This window comes from Dipodomys merriami, unplaced genomic scaffold, assembly GCF_024711535.1.
Source record: "Dipodomys merriami isolate MVZ:Mamm:240054 unplaced genomic scaffold, mDipMer1.0.p SCAF_50, whole genome shotgun sequence".
Classification (NCBI taxonomy): domain Eukaryota; kingdom Metazoa; phylum Chordata; class Mammalia; order Rodentia; family Heteromyidae; genus Dipodomys; species Dipodomys merriami.
Window position 1 is genome coordinate 8238420 of NW_027206069.1, and position 21703 is coordinate 8260122.

At 41.9% G+C, this 21703-nt stretch overlaps 1 protein-coding gene across 8 annotated transcripts in view; it reads right to left on the minus strand.

Annotated features, from left to right (window-relative positions):
- Positions 1-1251: 1251 nt before the first annotated feature.
- Unc79 (unc-79 homolog, NALCN channel complex subunit) overlaps positions 1252-21703 on the minus strand; it is a 238323-nt gene continuing 217871 nt past the window's right edge. For all 8 annotated transcript variants that reach the window (XM_069997680.1, XM_069997681.1, XM_069997678.1 and 5 more), the window contains 8 exons: positions 21564-21641; positions 18747-18836; positions 16643-16818; positions 15531-15717; positions 13990-14187; positions 11891-11968; positions 3541-3582; positions 1252-1820 (listed from right to left, as the gene is read on the minus strand). In XM_069997680.1, coding sequence (XP_069853781.1) covers positions 1620-1820; positions 3541-3582; positions 11891-11968; positions 13990-14187; positions 15531-15717; positions 16643-16818; positions 18747-18836; positions 21564-21641 — 1050 coding nt within the window. In that variant the 3' untranslated portion in view covers positions 1252-1619. The remainder of the gene's footprint in view (positions 1821-3540; positions 3583-11890; positions 11969-13989; positions 14188-15530; positions 15718-16642; positions 16819-18746; positions 18837-21563; positions 21642-21703) is intronic.

Genomic DNA, 21703 nt, shown 5'->3' on the forward strand with positions numbered 1-21703 from the left:
CCAGGACAGTGCACATCCTCTGAGCTGTTAGCATCCACAAGTAAGAGCGACATTTGCACGACTACTACGCTGTGATACAAGGCACACTATGCAAAGAAGCACAGACAGACAAGCAGAGGAGATCGCTGACTGGAGGGAGGACTTTCCAAGTGCATTCCCTAGGAAGGCGCACTCTTCATCGCGGGCCCATAGGCTCCCTTCCGGCTTTGCTAAGCAAAGATCTGCTATGCTCCCTAGGTCTCGTGCAAAGCACCTACACTTCTGAGGATGTGTTTTCTCCTGGCAAGTATGAACATAACAGCCTTTCCAGAAGAAAGGGCGGGGGATGGGGGTTGGGCAATTCCCACCAATCAACATTGGAAAGGAACATGAATTATCTTGTGCCCTTGAAGTCTTTTCAAGAGACTGGACTTGAGACTCACTTGGTGCTTCCCTCACCAAATGACCTGAAGGAAAGCCTTTTCTTCCTACGAATATTGGAGCTTTAAAGGGAAGTGGGGAGTTGCAAAAGTTAAGAACTAAACTCTGCCTTTATAAACTGATTTTAAAAAACCCCAGGCTCGCAATGATAATAAAAATGCATTTAATAGCATGTTAATATACAGCTTAAATGTGTCTTTTTTTTTAAGTCAGTGCATAACAGGGATAAAGAAGAGAGATTTCATTTGGAATGCACAGTCAAATGCTAAATAGAAGTGCTGATAAATCTTGGTGCTCTTACAGTATTAAAACTTAACTCCTGGTATGGTGGTCTGTGCCGGCCAGGGACTTGCCTGGTCTAGTCTGCAATCTACAGTTTTAAATCGAGTTGTATACAAGTATTAACAAAAGAATAAAGTTTATTATCCACAAAACTAAACTAGTATCATAAAGCTTCCAAGAAAGTACAGCCTAGAACGAATGAGTTGAAAAACTAGTTTTAAAAATAATAAGACTTACTGGACAGTTTTGGAAAGTGATATTAGAAAACAAAGAAAGCAATTGGCACAGTTTAGCCACCCTATTTCTAAGTGCACTTTGTAATGTTCCTTGCAAGCTGCCACTTTCCCGGGATAATGACAAAAAGCTCCAGTCAGATGTCACTGGCTTATGGTGACGGGTTGTTGTTGTTTTCCATATATATATATATATATATATATATATATATATATATATATATATATATATATATACACATATATATACATATATATTTACATGTATTTTTATTGCATTGCCAAGAGTAGATTTTAAGAAAAAACACTACAAAGGTTTCAAAAACCCTATTTATTCTCTATCATCAAAAATAGCAACAGGGGGACTTATACAACTTTTCTGTGAGTACCCACCAGTCTATTTTTTTTTCTTTAAAAAAAATAGAAGTTAGTTAAAGAAAAATGATTTGGTTTTTAAAAAATAATGTAAGGAAACACTTAATCGATAGCCCAAGGAGTCATCAGAAATATGTGTAGCAAGAAAGCTTCGTTGGTGGCCCTCTCCGGCCTTTGCACGTCTTTTACTAAACTAGAAAGAGAATATACAGTACCAATATGTTCCCCAACCTGCTTGGATCAAATTGTTTGTTTTTAAACCCATTATTGCTAAACCAGAGTGTTGACACTGAGAGCCGAGGAGTCCACTCATAGAGGATAGAATTGAGAGGCTGCTTCCGAGGACTGGATTTCCACTTGGGCCATTTTGAACTGAGTGCACTGCAGCCATTTGCGGAGAGCAGCCAGGCCAGCAGTGCTCTGGCCCGAGCCGGGCAGCGTCCTTAGGCTGTGGTGGTTCACGTTGTTCTGAATGGCCTGGAGGCGAAGCTGAAGGCCTGCCGATAGGTGCTGTTAAGAAAAGGCAGAGCGTTTAGTTCCTTTCTTCCAAAGCTCAGGCTAGCCCAGGGAGGGTGAAGGGGCCGTGGCAGTAGACAGGCTGCTAGTTTAGTAACCCAATCCTGGGCCAAGGGTGTTCCAGTGCCACTGCCCAGGGGCTCATCCTATGTTTCTAGAATCACGTGGCCCAGCTCCATCCAAACAACCATGTGCCTGTTATAATGACTGACTCATTTCAACAGGGACAGGATACCGACATGCCAGCATCTGGACTGACACATTTACTTCTTATCCCCAGCAACTATTCATATTCAGCACATGGGCTTCGTGTAGTGGGTAAATGCTAGGACTCTGCTCCCAGGTTCCAATCCTGGCTTCTCTATGGGCACCTCTGAAAAAAAAAAAGATTCATCCTCTGTCTATGCCAGGTTGTCCTAATGGGTAGTGTGGGAGAGTGGTACCTACTCTGAGGTGTTTGTAAAAGGAGCTAGTATGTGTTTAGAAAAGAACTTTGCACGCAGTGAGTGCTCACTGCTTTTTGGTGTGTTTTGTTTTTTGCAGGAGGGCTGGTGGTGGGTGGGGTAAGGGAGGCGGGGGAGAGGGGTCATCTCAGTCCTGGGGCTTGAACTCAGGGCCTGGGCACTGTCGACTAGTGATCTACCACTTGAGCCACAGCTCTACTTCTGGTTTTTTAGTGGTTCATTGGAGATAAGAGTTTCTCAGCATTTCCTGGCTGAGCTGGCTTCAAACTGCTGCCCTCCGATCTCAGCCTCCTGAGCAGCTAGAATTCCAAGCATGAGTCATCAGCACCCAGCCTCACTGCATTCTAATTGCTTTTTTCCCCCTAGCTTCCCATCAAGTTCTCTCAGCTTCCTCTCCGCAGTAGGTGCAATGTGAAACTGCCACAGGCTCCCACCTAGCAGGGAAACAGCGCAGCAAGCAACTGCAAATGGTTCCAGTGGGAGGACAGGCAACTCATTTTTCACAGAGAACACACACCAGGAGAGCTGCTTGGCCGCCCGCTGCCTCTGCCCTGCCCGCGGCTTCAGACAGCCCCGGTGCTGCAACACGGCCGACCCGACGGCCACCTGGAGGTCCAGGTCAGAGGAGTCCGCACCCCCTGCCTTCCCCTGACATCACTCCCCAACTCAGGGAAGAAACCTTTCAGGAGAGCTGCCATCCTCTCCTCTGTCACCTAGACCGCTGGCCGCAGACAAAGGGCAGTCTTAGCTTTTTTTTTCTGCTTATGTGGTGCTGAGGAATCGAACCCAGGGCCTTATGCATGCAAGGCAAACTCTACCACTGAGCCACCTTCCCAGCCCTGTTTTCCTTTCTTAATCAAGTTCTTCTCATCCTTGAAAAGAACCCATCACCATTAGCGGCCAGGAACCATACTTGCTATACCTAGGACTAGACTCCAGGGTATTCTCTAGAGAGTAGAATGGCAGCTGTGGGCCCTGAGTTTTCATCAGTGGACTCCGCTCCACCCCGGGATACACCTCTCCGCTGCGTCCTCATCAACCCAGTGGGACTGAGGCTCCTGCAGCCGTGCCTCTGCCTGCAGGCCCCTCCCCTGCTCCCCCCCCCCCGTGCCCCTGCATCATCAGTCCTCTAAGACAAGGAGCAGGCTAAACTCCTTCACCTCCACAGGGAGTCAGCATCAATAATCCTGCTGAATTCTGGACGTTCTCTGGAGGAAACTGAGCTTCCAACCTGCCCAGAGGGGACTTACCTTGATATTTGACTGAATCATTGGCAACCACATAGGTATCAGCTGTGTGGAGAAAGACAGAAGCCTCGTTATTGCTGTTCTCCTCTCCCGCATAAGCTACCCTGGCTGCAGCGAGCACAGGACACACTGAAGCCTTTAACACCGCAAGAGGATGTGGCCTGCTGAGCAGCTACCTGTTATCACGCCAAACCCCACCGGGATCCCGGTGGCATTTGGAAGTTAATAAGCCTGAAATACACACTTTCGAGTAAATGACTGATTGTTCTTGAAAGCTTCTGAGCATAGGAAATTAAATGTGTATTTATTTCATTAAAGTCTCATTTTCTTGAGCTAGCACTACTTCCATGAGTTCTTTAGAGTCGAGGCTCTGAGTGGGATGTGCCTCTCCTGCCTGTGGTCATGAAGGGAATGTAACTGGACAAGGAGCAGAATGCCTCAGGGACAGATTGAAAGAGACAGGCGCTGGGGTCTCCTGGGAAGGAGAACTACCGGGAGATGGAACCAGACGCTGGTAGACAGGCACATTCACAGACGCACAGGCACGCTCACAGACACACAGGCACGCTCACAGACAGACACACAGGCACGCTCACAGACAGACGCACAGGCACGCTCACAGACACACAGGCACGCTCACAGACACACAGGCACATTCACAGACGCACAGGCACGCTCACAGACACACAGGCACATTCACAGACGCACAGGCATGCTCACAGACACACAGGCACGCTCACAGACAGACGCACAGGCACGCTCACAGACGCACGCACAGGCACGCTCACAGACAGACGCACAGGCACGCTCACAGACACACAGGCACGCTCACAGACACACAGGCACGCTCACAGACAGACACACAGGCACGCTCACAGACACACAGGCACGCTCAGACACACTGGCACGCTCACAGACGCACAGGCATGCTCACAGACACACAGGCACGCTCACAGACGCACAGGCACGCTCACAGACGCACAGGCACGCTCACAGACGCACAGGCACGCTCACAGACAGACGCACAGGCACGCTCACAGACAGACGCACAGGCACGCTCACAGACACACAGGCACGCTCACAGACGCATAGGCACGTTCACAGACGCACAGGCACACTCACACACAGGCACACTCACAGACACACAGGCACGCTCACAGACGCATAGGCACGCTCACAGACGCACAGGCACGCTCACAGACAGACGCACAGGCACGCTCACAGACAGACGCACAGGCACACTCACAGACACACAGGCACGCTCACAGACACACAGGCACGGTCACAGACAGACACACAGGCACGCTCACAGACGCACAGGCACGCTCACAGACAGACACACAGGCACGCTCACAGACAGACACACAGGCACACTCACAGACAGACACACAGGCACGCTCACAGACGCACATGTACGTTCACAGACACACAGGCACGCTCACAGACACACAGGCACGCTCACAGACAGACACACAGGCACGCTCACAGACAGACACACAGGCACGTTCACAGACACACAGGCACGCTCACAGACACACAGGCACGCTCACAGACACACAGGCACGCTCACAGACAGACGCACAGGCACGCTCACAGACAGACGCACAGGCACGCTCACAGACGCACAGGCACGCTCACAGACGCACAGGCACGGTCACAGACAGACACACAGGCACGGTCACAGACAGACACACAGGCACGCTCACAGACGCACAGGCACGCTCACAGACAGACACACAGGCACGCTCACAGACAGACACACAGGCACGCTCACAGACACACAGGCACGCTCACAGACAGACGCACAGGCACGCTCACAGACAGACGCACAGGCACGCTCACAGACAGACGCACAGGCACGCTCACAGACAGACGCACAGGCACGCTCACAGACAGACGCACAGGCACGCTCACAGACAGACGCACAGGCACGCTCACAGACGCACACCAAGTCCCTGCTGAGGTGACTTTTTTCTCAGCTGTTCCTCCGGAGTGGCTTTTTTATGGGGGTGGGGAGTAGTTCCCCTCTGTCTCTTGGTCGCATTCAGTCCTTGGGAATATAGTATCAGTGGCCTTGTAAATCCAGAAGGATGGACAGATGGAACATTTTCCATAAAAATATAGTTTGGTGATTTTAATGGGGGGGGTAATCATCTTCCAAGTTTGGAAATTCTGTTTGATTTCAGTACTTCTCAGAACTTTAGTATTCTTATGTACATCCTACCATTTTACTCCACAGGGACACCTGTTTTAGTGCTGACACCTGGGCGGAATGAAGGCTGCATAAAGAAAGCAATGGGAGGACCGATGCACCATGTGACCGCACGAGCCTAAAATACACTGCAGGGGACCCTCCGGGTCTGATTTGCAAACCCATGACCAAAGCTATCTTGTTAAAGTTCATCACCACGGACAGCGTTATATAACCCAGCAGTCATCTTATTTCAGGAATGTTACCTTGACTTACTAAATAACAATTGTTTTACTTCCCTTTTGCTAGTGGCTTCTGTCAGTAAGTATTAGATGTAATTTGGGGCTTAATAGTGTTATGATAAAGTCTTTTTTTAAAACATCCTTCTCCAGAAACAAGATCCAGAATACAGAGAGACATTACAAATAGGCTATTTTATGCCAAAATGAAAGTGATAATTTTATTCTTATTTTGGTCTGTATACTATAAAATAAAGACAAATTTCCTGCTTGATTGACAAATCTTCTGCTTCATCTTGCTCCTGCCTGTGGCAGTGCCTAAAACTAGATGTTATGGTTGAATTTTCTCTTTGACCCACAAAGGCCAGGCTTCCCCTCCTGCTTGGCACAACTAAAAATGCAGACAAACTATCTGAAACAATGATTTTCAGATATTGAGCATCAGGCAACAGAGGGTGGAGGGAAAGGAAACAAACAAAGCAAGACCTGCAATTCTCCTGGCTCATTGGTTGGGGGGGTGGGTTATTCAGGCAGCAGCACAGAGCGGGGAGACCCAGATGCAGCCTGGGAATCATTCTCAGGTGAGCGGTAGCTGGGTTCCAAGGCTAGAGTTTGTGGGGCAAATTGGAGAGGACAGAGCTGCAGAGAGGGAGGGGAGGAGAGATCTTTGCGCACAGGGAAAGCACCTTGCAGATTCTCAAAGGCTTTCACCTTGAGCTGTCTGCTGAATACTGAACATATCTCATAGGTAAGAAAACTATACAGCAGTGAAGGAAAAAGATCCATAATGCAAAATGATTGCAGGAAAAAAAATCCTTGGTGGTCACACAGAACAACTTATGTTCCAATCAGAGTGAAAACAGAACAGGTAGAGCACTCATCAGGGTGGTGAAACTAGTGAAGAAGTATTAGCCCTAAAAATGCTGCCCCAAGCTGGACTGACAAGACGGAATGTAAGCTTCAAAAATACTTAAATATTTGTAAGTAATTTAACCATGTCACTGAAGACAGATACTTGAAAGTATCTGTATGAATACAAAACTACACAGCACTTAAGAAAATCAAGTTCACAATGGGAGAATTAAATAAACACAAATCCAGACATGTACAAAGATATGAAACTGTGACCAGTGGTGAGAATAAAAATCTATCAAGAAGAAGAGACCAAAAATGACATCGAATTAGTAGGCAAGAAATTAAAAGCTTCTAAACCTATTTTCAGTAAGATCAAGAAGGAAGAGGAAAGACTGGACATGATGAATAAGACACTGTTAAGATGATGTGGAAAAAATGGCTGATGATCTTCAAATCCAATGAAAACTATAACTCCACAAACCCAAATCTCAGCAAACTCAAGAACAAAAGGCATGACGGGCGCTGATCCAGAAGTTCAGGGACAGCGCCCAAGACCGGCACGCACACACACAGGAATACAATAATAAAAAGCAGAAGTCAATTAAACAGAAAACAATAGAGACAAATTAGTAAGATTTTGTTTTAAATTAAAAACTGAGAAATCTTTTTTGTTGTAGTTGTTGTTGGTTGTGGGGCTTGAACTCAGGGCCTGGGTGCTGTCCGAGCTCTTTTGCTCAAGGTTAGCGTTCTACCACTTTGAACCTCAGAGTCTTACAGATTTTCCTGCCCAGGGTTGGCTTTGAACTGCCATCCTCAGATCTCAGCCTCCTGAGTAGCTAGGATTATAGGTATAAGCCACCAGAGCCTAGCTGAGAAATCTCTTATCAGACAGATGAGAAAAAAAATAAAGTCACATATGACCAAGATCAAGAATTAAAGAGGTGACATGATTATGATTCTACAAATACTAAAAGTATAACAGATATATTAGCAACAACTTGATGTTAATGAAATTGGCTATTTTGATGAAATGGACAAATTACCAAAGCTCACTCAAGAATAAACAAATACTTGAACAGCCCTATATTTATTTCAAAATTAAATCTGTTTATGCATATATGTATGTAGTCTATCAACAATACTGGGGTTTGAACTCGTGGCCTTGTGCAGGAGTTCAACCACCTGAGTCACAACCTCTTGTAATTTGAAAATCATTCTGCCATAAGAATTCTGTGTTCAGATAGCTCCACTAATGAATTCTACCAAATATTTGAGGGTAAGACAATTTTATACAAACCTTTTCAATGTAAGAGGGATATTTCCCAACTCACTCTATGAGGTCATCATTACCCTAGTACCAAAACCAAATATTACCAAAAAAAGAGAAAATTACAGTTCAATATTCATGAACACCAAGTAAGAACATTCTAAAGAAAACCAGCAAGTTGAATTTAGTAAGATATAAAAAGGGTAAAACACTATGGCCAAATATGGTATACATGTATGTATGGTATACATGGTATACATGTATGGTATACAAATATGGTATGGTATACCATTCAAAAGTCAAACAACAAAACTCACATATTAACAATCAACAAAGTCAAATGACCTTCTTGGTGGGTTTATAAAAAATATTTGACAAACCTTATAAAACATACCTGAAGGAAAACTTCCTAGCACAACAGGAATGAAACAGAAGCTTTCTCAATCTGATAAAAGTCATCTATGGAAAACTATCAGGTAACATTTGCAGTAAAGGATGTAAAACTAAATGTTTTCATCCTAAGACCAGAAACAAACAAAGGTTTCTCACCACTCCTATCCAGTGGTACATGAGGATAAATTTGACAGAAGTATGATACAACAGTTTTGGAAACTGAAAAGTACCTCTGAGAATAAAGAAAGCAGAAATAAATGGAGAGATACAGTATGTCTACAGGTCAGAAAACTCCATATTGTTAAGATAGCAATTTTCCTCAGCATTAAGCTTCATTGCAATAACGACAAAATTCCTAGCAGTTTTTTTTTTTTATAGAAATTGACACACTGATTTACAATTTATTTAGAAATCATCAGGTGTAGTGGTTCACATTTGTAATCCCAGCAATCAAGAGACAAAGCAGAGGATCACAAGTTCAAGGCTAGCCTGAGATACATGGTCAGACCCTGTCTCTGAAAAACAAAAAAAATCTAGATATGCAAAGGCTGTAAAAGCCAAAAAACTTTATGAATTTAAATTTCACTGATTTTGAAGTATTTCATAAAGCTATAGTAATTTCAATGGTGTAGTAAGTAGAATAAAATTTAGAATCTAGATATAAAACCATACAACTATAATCAATTGATTTTTACAAAAGTGTAAAGGCAATTTGATGAAGGAAGAACAATATTTTTAACATTGATATAGGAATAATTGTATATCTATATGCACACAAAAACTCTCAAGCTATATATATACATATATATATATATAAATTGTATATCTATATGCACACAAAAACTCTCAAGCTATATATATATATATATATATATATATATATATATATATATATATATATATATATATATATTGATTGTGGGGCCTGAACTCTGGGCCTGGGCGCTGTCCCTCAGCCCTTCAGCTCAAGGCTAATGCTCTACCACTTCAGCCACAGTGCCACTTCTGGCTTTTTATGCTTATGTAGTGCTAAAGGAATCAAATCCAGGGCCTCATGCATGCAAGGCAAGCACTCTACTACCACTGAGCCACCCTCCCAGCCCTCAAGCCATATCTTATACCATATAGAAAAGTTAACTTAAAATGGATCATAGACTTAAAAACTCAGAAGAAAACATAGATAACACCTAGAAGAAAGCACAAAAATGCTGAGTATTAGGACACTAAGACAGCACTAGGAAAGTTGAGGCAGGAGGGTTGTGAATCTGAGGCTAGTAAGATTAAAAAATACAACATCAAAATTATCAATAAAAATTGATAAATGATTTTAATAAAATCAAGAACTTCTACCCTTCTCTAAGTACTGCTGGGATAATAATGGAAAAACAACACAAAGAAAAAAGCATTTCCAGATCATGTGTCTGGCAAAAGATTGTCAAAATTCAACTATAAGGAAAATCTCAAAATTTAATAAGAAAAAACCTAATTCAAGGAAAAAAATGAGGAAATTGACAGACAGTTCACCAAACAGGTGTATAGTCAGAAAATAAGGAAACAAAATGATGCTTAATATCACTAATCAACAGGGAAACACAATTTAAAACCGTATGATCATTACACATTTGTTAAATATGAAAGATTGGCTATACTGTATGATATATGCATGTATGAAAATGTCAGAATGAAACTCAGTATTGGGTACAATTAATACAGACTAATAAAAATTGACAGTATCAATTGCTCTCACATAGGTGTGGAGAAACTGAGTTGTTCATACAATGCCAGTGTCAATGAAACAGAGCACAATCATTATGGAAAATAGTTTGCCAATTCCTTAAAAAGTTAAATAGTACCAATACATAGACCAAATTTCTAGGTATTTACTCAATAGACACAAAAGCGAACACATACATAAAGATTTATATATAACTTCACAGCAGCTTTATTCATAATAGCCCTGAACTAGAAATATTTCTGATAGCCATTAATTGATGAGCTAATAAAATGTAGACTATCCATATAATAGAATACTGTGCAAAATTTTAAAAAGATCAACTGATATATGTAATGACATGAATTAATTTCAAAACTATGATAATGTGAGAAACAAGGCAGGAAAACTTAGGCATGGTATGAATCTAGTTACAGAAAATTCTAATAAGTGAAAACTAAGCAGAACAATAACTGCCCGGGACAGGAAGAGGTAACGAAAAGGAGAAGTTGGCATAAGGAAATGTTTGGAGGTGAAAGACAGGTTCACTCGCTTGATTGCCATGATGACTTCATGAAAGTAACGTATGTCAGACTGTATAACTTATATGTCCAATTAACATACATAAATTATACCTTGAAAGAGCTGTAAAAAAGTAAAATCAGTATTGTCAGCCAGCTGCTAACCATATAGTTTCTTCTGCAGTGAAGACTTTTGCTATACTTTTGTGCCTCTCCTACTGGTACCAATTACCTTGCACCATCCTGATAAAAGTCAAGTGTTCACTGAAAATGGGCTGCTATTTTCAACAGAGTGTGAGTTGACATGGCAATTTCTTTAACTAAGTGTGGAGTTACCCCAAGAAGTGAAATACCAACTTATAAAATTGATGCAAATAGATGCCTGGCGGGAGGAGCTGATGACAGTGTGGAAGACAAGAGACTCTGTAGAACTGGTAGGTACAGAAGGAAAGGCTCGAGAAGAGAAAGGCAAAGTAACCAAAGAGCTAAAACTAGTGGGATGACAGGAAGCAAAGCAGAAGCAGGAAGAGCTAGAAAGACAAAGGCAGTGGGAGACAAAGCTCTCCTTTACGCTTCAATTCGATACTACCCTAGTGTGTTTCTGATGTCCCTTATAGAGGACAAGCGCCTGAATTATTTTCACATACTTCATGCTGATTTAAAAGAATACTTTAGGAAGAAAGAGAACACCAGCCTTGAGTGAAAAACTGAGACCACGAGGCCCTGAGTTTAAGGCTCAGTGTCATACATAAAAACAAACAAATAAAAATAAATAAATACATTTTAAACTAGATTATCTTAAATAAAAGCACCAAATACCAGATGAAACAATTGCAGACTATTTCCCTTACTTTTCCAGGTATCTTTTGCAGAGTGAGTTACCACCAAACAATTTCTCTTACCACAAGCACATTTTCAGGTCACTGCTTCCCAGTGATACCTAAATTCCTGTGTGCTATGCTGTCATCATCTGCCATGGTCGAGTCGGTCATAAGGGCACACACAGCAAGAGCAGAAATAACACAATACCCATTTGGAAGAAAGTTTGTTATATAGAATCTTCCACTTGAGGACTGAATTCACTTTAATTTTCTATTCAGAATACACAGACAAAATAAATCCACATTTGCTCTTAGCAGTACAAAATGGTCTATAATAATTGTAAGGTTTTCCTACCTTGACAAAAATGGTTGAATTGCATTCCTGTAATGCCTCCATTAAACTAATCACATGGAGACACACCATTTCTACCATCTGAAACAACAAACACGAAAGTCAGTTCCAGGCTCAGTGATGCTGACATGTTGCCCTCCTCATAGCCGCTGAGGGCTGATCCTAGGAGGTCCATCTGCACAATGTCAGAGAAGACTATAGGGAGTGGGGACTTCTCCTCTAAACCTAAAACCAGAAACGGAACTCTTTAAGGCTCTCTGGGTTTCGTAATTTTCCTCCTTTCATCATCAATCGGCTCAGGGCTGCCAAGCAAACTTGGGCGTGACTCATGTCAAGAGATAAACGGCTTGGTTTCCTTCATCCTCAACCAGAACACCTTTTGGGCTTAGTTACTACCACGTTGGTCCTGCCTACTGCTTTTTCATAGGACATGGGTGCTTCACGTACTGCCTCTGAGATTTTATTCCTTATAGAACAAAGCAGCCATGCTCAAAAGAGTCCAAATGTACAATGATTGGAAATCCCTAAGGTTGGATTTTAAATACTCTAGGGAGATTTAATGGCTAATATGATCTAACAGCACTTTCAGAGCAAAATTAATTAAAAAATCACCTGAAACATTGTCTGTAAGAAATTCACTTACAACATATTTATCTTTAACATTTGGATATCAATAACAATTTAAAGGAGATCATTGTTGGTATAAGACTATCTCCAAAGCAGCCAGGACTATTTATGAGCCCTAAAATTTTCATATAAACTTCCTTTCCATAGAATCAAAACATCTCTCTAAAAGACAGCAACATTTGCTTCACTAAAGCAAGTGCTCTTCTAGGGCTGGGATTGTGACTGGAGTAAGAGGGATTCACACCAGGGGGGGGACAGGGGAAATGGCGGGGGGGGGGTTGGGGGGGCTGGGAGGGAGGAGAGAACACTTCATTAAAGGAAATATAGACTCCCTTCCTAATTAGAGTTCAAAGAAAATATTTCTGAGATGAATAGCCAGTCAATTGAAACCTCACACTCTAGGGAAGCAGTAGCATTGTCCGAAAAGAAATGCACTCATTACCTGACTTACATAACTGTAATCCCTCTGTACAGCACCTTTATCATAACAATAAAAATAATTTAAAAATTACTCACACTCCAAATACCTTCCAGGGCATATTCGATTCTCACTGATGTGTTCCAGGTTCCTGATTCCTTACAGATAAGAACTCCACAAATGTGCCCCAGGAACTACAGCCCTGGCTGCTGCCCACTCTGCTGAGAGTCCTCCTCCAAGTAGCAATCAAACAGAGGACTCGTAAATTGTTTATCCCTCTGCCTCCAGCTGGCAGTCCAAGTTCCTTCAATGAAGTGGGCTCAGGCTAACCGTTCCCCAGATGTTTTTCAGTGGTTTGAAATGGCTTCTTTCTTGGCTAGCCATCAACATTAAAACAATTTTGACAACTAGGGAGCAGTTGGAAGAATGTTTACAGAGTAACATAAAAAGGCATGGTTCTTTTCAGAACTTAAGCCTTGAGTAGGATGCATTCTGAAATCAATGTGTGCTCAACCTACCACAGAGAAGAGGATCTAATAGCTGAAGTTTTAGAAAATTGTATTTCGATCTAAACATGAGAAGGATCTCCCTTCTAAATCTTTGATCTTGTAGCACCAAACCACTCCAAGGTAGAAATTTTATATAAGTTCATTTGGCACTAGGCAGAAAAAAAATTGCCTGCTTTTTACATGTTTTAGGATATTCAAATATTTATGTTCTACAAGATCATGCTTTGATACATGTATAGATTGTAGAATGGTTACACCAAGCTACTTAACATATACATTACCTTTTTCCTTTTTGATAAAATACTAAAAATGTTACTCTTCGCAACTTTCAAGTATTCTGGAAACTACAGTCACCTTTCTAGCACCATTATGCGCAGCAGATCCTCTGAACTGTTGTCTGTTTTGTTTTCAACCAAAATTTTTAGCAAGTAGAATAGCTTATAACAGGATCACTGATTTATACAAGTCTTTACAACTTAGATAACAAAGAACAGACAGGATGAGCGGCCAGGAGTGAGATTCTGTTCTCTAGAACTCCATGAACTCACCACTTTGTTGTGTGCCATTAGCTGAAGGATGCTGGGTGTCACTCTACTCCAAAACTCCAGTGCTGTGAGGATAGCTGTGAAGCTGAACTCATTCTGGTTTTGGACATTCGTAGCCACAGCACTTTGTTCACAGTACACCGTCCAGAGCTGGGCAAAGATGAATGCATGGAACAGGGAGCACATGTGGAGCACAGAGGTCTGGAAAGGAGGACGACAGGGCACTGTTGCATGCTGTGGCCTTGTCCAGGTGCATGGCCAAAGCAAAGAGGAGTTATCTCAATTACAAGCTCTGGGATCATCACGTATAAAAAGATCTGCTCTTCTGTCAGTGTGAGTGTGCCCGGGGAACAGAGCATCTTTTCCAAGAGAGGGTGCCTTAACTTGCAGAGCAAATCTACCCACTCTCCCTTGCTCTTTTATGAAACTTGACATTTCCGTCCCTAAACTAGTAGGAGGAATCATCATTCTACCGCACTCTCAGATGTTTCCTCATCTGTGCAGTGGGGTGGACAGCAGCCTCTGCAGAGCAGTGGAGTGAGGAGCAGATGAGGTGGCACAGAGCAGAAGTGGCAGCAGTGAGCATACTCGGAGCATAATTGAGTGGGCACTGCCAGCATGCCGGGGACCATGGTGAGGCTTCAAACATGACCTGCATTATCCCCTAGTCACCTCCTCGTCTACATTACAGATGAAAAACTAGCACTCTGAGAGGTGTTTAAAGAACTTTCTCAAGTTCACAAAACTACAAATATTGCTGCTTGGAGTCAGTCAGAGATCTGGGTTGAAATGGCAGGAACTGCCTCTGCCTGACTGTTTTTGCAAATGTCAATCAGGACATTGAACGCTCTGTTTTATCACACAGTAGACTTGCTGTGGCCTACATCTCAGCGGGCTCAAACCCACAAGGACCTCCCAGGACTTTGCTAAGCTCAGGGAAAAGCCCTTGGTTCCCTGTACAGCAGGTTAGTGGCATCTTGTTTGCATGTACAGATTCATGATCGATGCCTACCTGAGGTTTACTTCATTCTCTTAAGCATATCATCTATCACTACAAGTTTGAAAGTCCATCTGGGTAGGTTATTCCAGAGTGTGCTTTACTGAGCTCTTTCCTAGCCTTGCATTCGTGCTGTATTTCTATGTATCCCCAGAGGTTTGATTTGAAAAGATATAGTGTAAGAAGAATTAGAGTGCTATTTCCCTCCATTTCATCCTTGGTTCTAGAAACTGGTCATAAAATTCTCCTGTATTCTTAGCCTTTTGTTTCTCATTGTTTGGAGACAGAAATGCCAGGGAAAACCAGCACTGGCTTGCCCCATAATTTATCTTCATAAAAGTAAGCAATTTAGGAGGAGAAAAGACAGTCTAGGAATATAAACAACTTTAAATAAAGCATTAGCCCAAAGTTGCTTTTCTAACATTTACAGGAGGGCAAGCGATAAGGTACATTTACTTCTCAGAAGAAACGTAATTGGTTGATAAGAGCTTCCATTAGCAATTTCCATGCATATAAATATGGTTCCAATCTTGCAGAAATCACTTACCTTTGATTGCTCTGGAAATCCAATCAGGATGACAATGAGATGGTCTGCAATATGAGAACCTGCATCCAGAGGGATGGGGAGGCAAGGAGAGGAGGCATTGGGACACACCGCATTATGCGTGAGGGAACCCAGAAGCAGCCAGGACAGCAAACGGATGTGGGAGACACACTCGATGAATTCTTTCGGTCTAGTTGGGAGGAAGGAAGCATTAGAGATGATTTTTATAGATTCTGTTTCATTGAGTGCCCACAGAATGCCTATTGAAGGGAGGAATTAACAAAGTAAAAGCAGTCTTGTAGGCAATTATGTTGTGAAACACCAAGGCACAGTGTCAACCAGATTATCTCTTTCTCTTATTTTCAGCTCTAATCCTGGATCTTAGCTTCTTGAGCAAGGAGCAGCCATTGGTGACACAAGCTGCAGAATCGTTCTTCAATAATCTGGTCACCTCTCTAACTGGCTTCTGTTTCTGAATCCTTTCCTTTTTTCTTGTCAGAAAGCACCTGATATCCTTTAGAGGGATGGGAATAGAGAGCAGACATACACCCAGCCACACATTTCCCTGTCCCTAACAATTTTACCCTGCTGCTCTCCTTGCCTATAATTCCAATCCCTTCCTTTACAGGAAGGATGCCAAGCAAAGCAGCAGGTTCTAGCTTGCTCGGAGTTCCCATGGAACTCTGTGTGTCCCCTTCTTCTTCAGCCCCTGTAGAGCCCTGATCAGGGACCTGCACCTCCTTGTACTCCATTTCATCCCTACTGTGGCTTTTGTTCCAGCTACCTATTACATGGCTTGAACCCACAGGTAACATGATGTGATTGGTTCATACCTAGTGATTAGATGAAATCCCGAGTTAAAACTTTATAAATTTTCATTGCCTATGAAGACTATTGGGATGTTCGTATGTAAAGGAGCAAATTTCCTTTTCAGGCAGGATATCACGAAGTGGTCAGGGTCAGCAAGTGAATACAGGGATGGGCCCTAACTTTAGTCTTCCTAACCAATCTATTTCACACGCAGAAATCTTCAGTACATTCACGTGTGTGAGGACTGGGCCTCAGGAAACTCAGGCTTGCTGTGGTCTTATTTATCCTCATCCCAGAAGTCTTACCCTTGCTGCATGGCAGAAGGAGGGTGATAGAGCCATGGCAGGTAGCGGATCACAGCTTTGTTATCCCGGTGGTTGCCCCTGGAGATTTCCATAGCTGCAATCTGAGCCAGGCCAACTTTCAGATGTCCACCAAAGGTATCTTCATGCAGAGGCTGGGAGCACGTTTTCATGTGGCTCTGTAAAACCAAGCATTACTTTGTCACTCGGGCGTCTACCTGGAGGTGAGGAGTCTATCCCTCCGATCAGCACGCCAAGCACACACCTATTGAAGCTTCACTGGCTTCCAGTAGTACTGAGGATAAGAGAGAAACATTTCTTAGCATGGTTTATAGAGTGCTAGTGACTGACCACTGCAGCCTCTGCAGCCTCCTCTTCATCCATCTGAGCTCCAGTCACACTGGTTCTATACTACGTCCCTTCCCTCCCACCTTCCCTCTGCCTGAAATGCTCCTCTTGCCTCTCTTCCCCAAATCATTTAAATTTTATGTCAAGTGTCACTTTCTCAGGAAGCCTTGCCTGAGCTTCCTGGCTGGGTCCGTGCTACTGACTTACCTATTCTCTGTAGCAACTGTGAAAATCACAATTTTACTTCATTAAATTTGTCCTCCTAGTGGACTATAATTTGTTTCATGGCAGTACTGAGTTTGAACAAAGGGCTCTGTGCTTGCTAGGCAGGTGTTTTACCATTTGAGCCACACCTCCAGTCTTAAACTATAAATTAAATGAGGGCAGCTACTCTAGCTGTTTTGCTCATCACTGCAATCCAATGCTGAAAACAGTGCCAGGCTGTACTGGTACTCGGTATAGATTTGCTGAATTCGTTTTGAAAGCTTGCTTTGTTCAGGGATTTGAGGCCTAGGTTCTACATCTCTTTCTGTCCCCATCAGCCACGTGGCCTTTGATAAGCCACTTGCCGTTGATCTTTCTGGCTAGTTTCCTAATATGTAAAACCAGAGAGTTGGACTATGTTTATGGCACCCAATATTTTCACCATTATGGATATTGTTAATATTTTCAAAGCATCTGAAAACAAGTTCCAAAGTTTGGTAATAACTGTTTCCTTTTATGCATCAGTCATTTAAGCAAGGGTGACCTGATTCAGTGATCAGAAACCGGTATGTAACCAATGATAGAAATGACTGGGCTGAGACAAGGTGAGAAACGATAGGCTTAAGTTTTTGTTGTTGTTGTTGTTGTTGTTGTTTTTCCTCTGTTGCACCTCGGAAACACCCTGATTAACTGAGAAGGGTCTAAAAGTTGATCTCAGAGAAGAAACAATCATTTTAGCTGCTGGACTCTGAGATCACTGAGCTCTTTGTTTATCAGAGGGGAATCATTTAGTGTCAGATTGAGATTTGGCTGTTCTCATCTGCCTCTGTCCAAGGCTCTCTCAAATCTCTAGCACCACTAATCTTTTCATTCTCTAGTCAAGTCATGCAGAAGTAGACTTAAATCAGCAATCCATTCTACCACCACCCCAAAAACTGATCAAGTACAACAACTTCGGTGGGATTCTGTCCATATGCAAATTAAACTTTGTTCTTTGCTTCTTCTTCAAATATTTTCTTAAAGGAGATAGTTGAAACTCAGATAATATGAGAAATGGCTTACAAAGGGTTAAGGTTTAGGAAAATCTCTTTGCCAATGTTATCTTATTACAACCTTGTAAAATAAGGCGAGGGAGGTGTCAGTCAAATGAGGAAATCAAAACTCAATGTCCTCAAATAACTCTGTGGCACAGTAAAAAGGAATGGATTGGGAATCACAACAGTTTTAGATTCAGTTCTGACTACCATTTAGCAGTAGATTTTGACCAAAGTCTCTCTGTCTACATTTGTAAAATGGAGGTAATAGATATCACAATAAGGACATTGTAAAAACAGAACAAATAGCCAAAGAAGGATGTGAACAAAGCTGATACCGTTTGGCCTTCCTTTCCTTTCTTCATTCCTTTTATGCCGAATTGGATCTCATTTCTTCAGACTTAAGTCATGGGTTTGTTTAATCAACAGCATCCCAGCTACCTACCCAAGTAGAAGTGAATTCCCATATGGTCCGCTTAATTCTCTAAAAACCGGAGATGAGCGTGTGGAAGCCATCTTACCTTCAGTTTGGTTAGTGTGTGCATGTCAGCCATGAAATCCAGCACTTCGCTGATATACTGCCTCATGCACTCCATCGCTGCTGTCCCACACTGAAACACGAGAACACGGCTGGTACACTGTTTACGGAGGAGTTATTCTATTTCCTGGATTTCCTACTCACTCTACTACTCTCAGCGTAGTTTGTGATTATCTGTTTGTAGTCTGGACAAAAATTGTTATGATGTTTATGGGAGAGGACAAAGAAACAAGAGAGGCCTGTAGGAGACCGAGTTAAATGCTATTTCTTCTGGGTCACCAAAGTGATTTTTGTTTGCCTGTTTTTAAACTGGTTTATACACAAAGATTCAGCCTAGCTAATGTTATTATCACCCCAAACTACTGCAGCGCTCTGGGAAAGTCTAACATTCCCATAACTATGCACTACCAAATACTGCCATCGGAATCTTAAATCTCATTATACACACACATACACACATGTGTGTGCATCTTTATACATGAGACACATTGTTGTTACTGAGTCAAAAATTCTTATGTTGGAGTCAAGACACAGCTTCTCTTTATATACACGCAAGGCACACTATTAAGTAGATAGATGAATTCTAGTCCAGTGTTCACTAGGAATAAATGAAAGCAGAAACCAGTAATCTTCTTTACATAACTTGAAGTATATTGGGAAGATTTTAATAGGAAATAAAAAAGCACGCTTCTGTTTAAAGTTACTAAATGGCACGAAGATGCTCTCTCAGGGTAATGCGGAGAATTTGGGATCAGAAGCAAAGCAAAGGAAAATAAACTGACAGGCTGCGTGAGAGAACCCACACACCAGGCTGGATATAATGTGGATCAAAAGCAGGCAGTCTTTGAAGTCATGTGAACACTATGCTAAAGGCCTCTGTGGACCTTTTTAGGAAATCTGGAACATTATATACTTAACTAGCTCACCCAGTGGCTCTCATTTCCCCATATTCATGTAAATCTGCACAGCACTGAGCTACATCGCCTCCTCTCTCTTCTAGAATGTTACGCCTGTCAGCTCTTCTGACACGATAACAAACAGTAAAATAAGGTCGCTGGCAGTCTGTCAGAGTGTTTTCCAAGCATTTCATACATTCTAAGGTTTCCTTCTTTTAATTTAAATCAAGTGAAGGAATTATAAAAGGTTATTGTTTTCCTGCTTTTGCAATATGAATCCTTCAGTGCAAAAAAAAGTATTTTCCCTGATTTATTCCATTTTCTCTGACCTTTCACACATCATTCAAATAGAAGCACAGATTCAGTTCTTGAATTTCTTAAAAGGGATTTGTTTCTTTCATCAGCAATATTTTATACCAGCTCAACTAGGCAAATGTCAGAACATAATTACTAGGAGCATTATTCAATATTTGCTTTTTGAGCACGATTTTCAAGAAATAAGAGCAAAAATTACATAGCTACTTTGCTCTAGAGATAATGTCTACATCCAATAAAAAAAAAAGCCTTATGGTCAGGAGAAACTATGTTGTGGTCAGGGGACTGTCAAGGAACTATCTACACTTATCAAACAAGGCACAAAATTTCCAATCCCCCCCTTTGGGAACTTTCCCCCCCACTTTGTGAACTTTTTAAACCATAGTTACAACCTTAGATGTGTTTGAAAAATCATGAAGAGTCAAGCTCCATTGGTTTCAGAATATTTATATTTATTTCAGTAGGAAAAATGATAATAAGGAGTTCAAAATCTATACTAACCTCAAACACATGAAATAAATAATATCCAATTCTTCAAAATGTATCTGACTTTGGTGTTGTATTTCTTATAGAAATAATACACACTTGTAGAAAATTTGGGAAATACAAGTTACTAAAAAGGAACTCAGCCTTCTGAGTAGCTAAGATTATAGGTGTGAGCCACCAGCACCTGTCTACTTACTGATTTTGATAAACCTTTTATATAGAAGGAGTATTACTACTTTTTAGTTAGCAATCACACAGGTAGAAAATACTGAGCTCTAAAGAATTGATCAATGAAGAAACAGTGAGTGTGCTAGAACTTTTCTTCTCCAAGCACACAGTGGATAGGTAACTAGGTTCCAGCCAATGGGATATAAGAAGATATAAGAAGAACCAAGTACTTCTAGCCCTGACTCAGAAAAGCTGTCCATGTACCTTACTCACTTCTGTTTCCCAACCTGTCCATTGACCCAAAGGGATGCATATGCTGGAAGGAACCCAACCCTATATGCATCTATGTGGCACCTCCCCTTCCCCTGCTAATCAGGTTGCCACGTGAACCCATTTGAACAAAGTTCTTTTGCGTTAAGTTGCTGAGAGCTGGAATTCTATCTCAGAGTGTCTTGTATGCTACTACCAAGAACCCTTTCAAAATCACAATCTAGTCATTCTACCCTCAGAAATCTGTCATACAGAAACAGTCTCAAGTATGGATAAGGATTTAAGAACAACATTTTCATTGTGTATTAATTACAATTCCAGAATATGAGGAACAGAATATCCAACTATAAGTCATACATGTGAGTATCATTCTTGATAAATAACATTTAGCCAGCACCTGCTGCATGTGTTAATATACTTTACATGTGTTTTCTCAATCAGTCCTAACCCTGTATAATTTATAGTGTCTTTTTACCATCTTACATCTTATCTATAAATGAAACAAATAATCATACAATCAAATAAGCATAGGCTCAATAATTTTCCTATCATCACACAGCTAGTGATGGTAGGTCTCAAACCCTGATGTGAGTCTAAAGCCTACATTCTTATGTCCTATTCCATGAAACAGAAAAATAAAGACAATTAATTTGGTCAGGACTTACTCCGGGTACACAGGCTATCATCTGCTTGCTCAGGATTGTTGACTCAGCTAGTTTGGTTCCAGCATCTGCACAAATAAACTAATAAAAAATTGAAAGGGTAATTATTTTAAGAGCACTTGGACAGTAATAAGTAATTTATA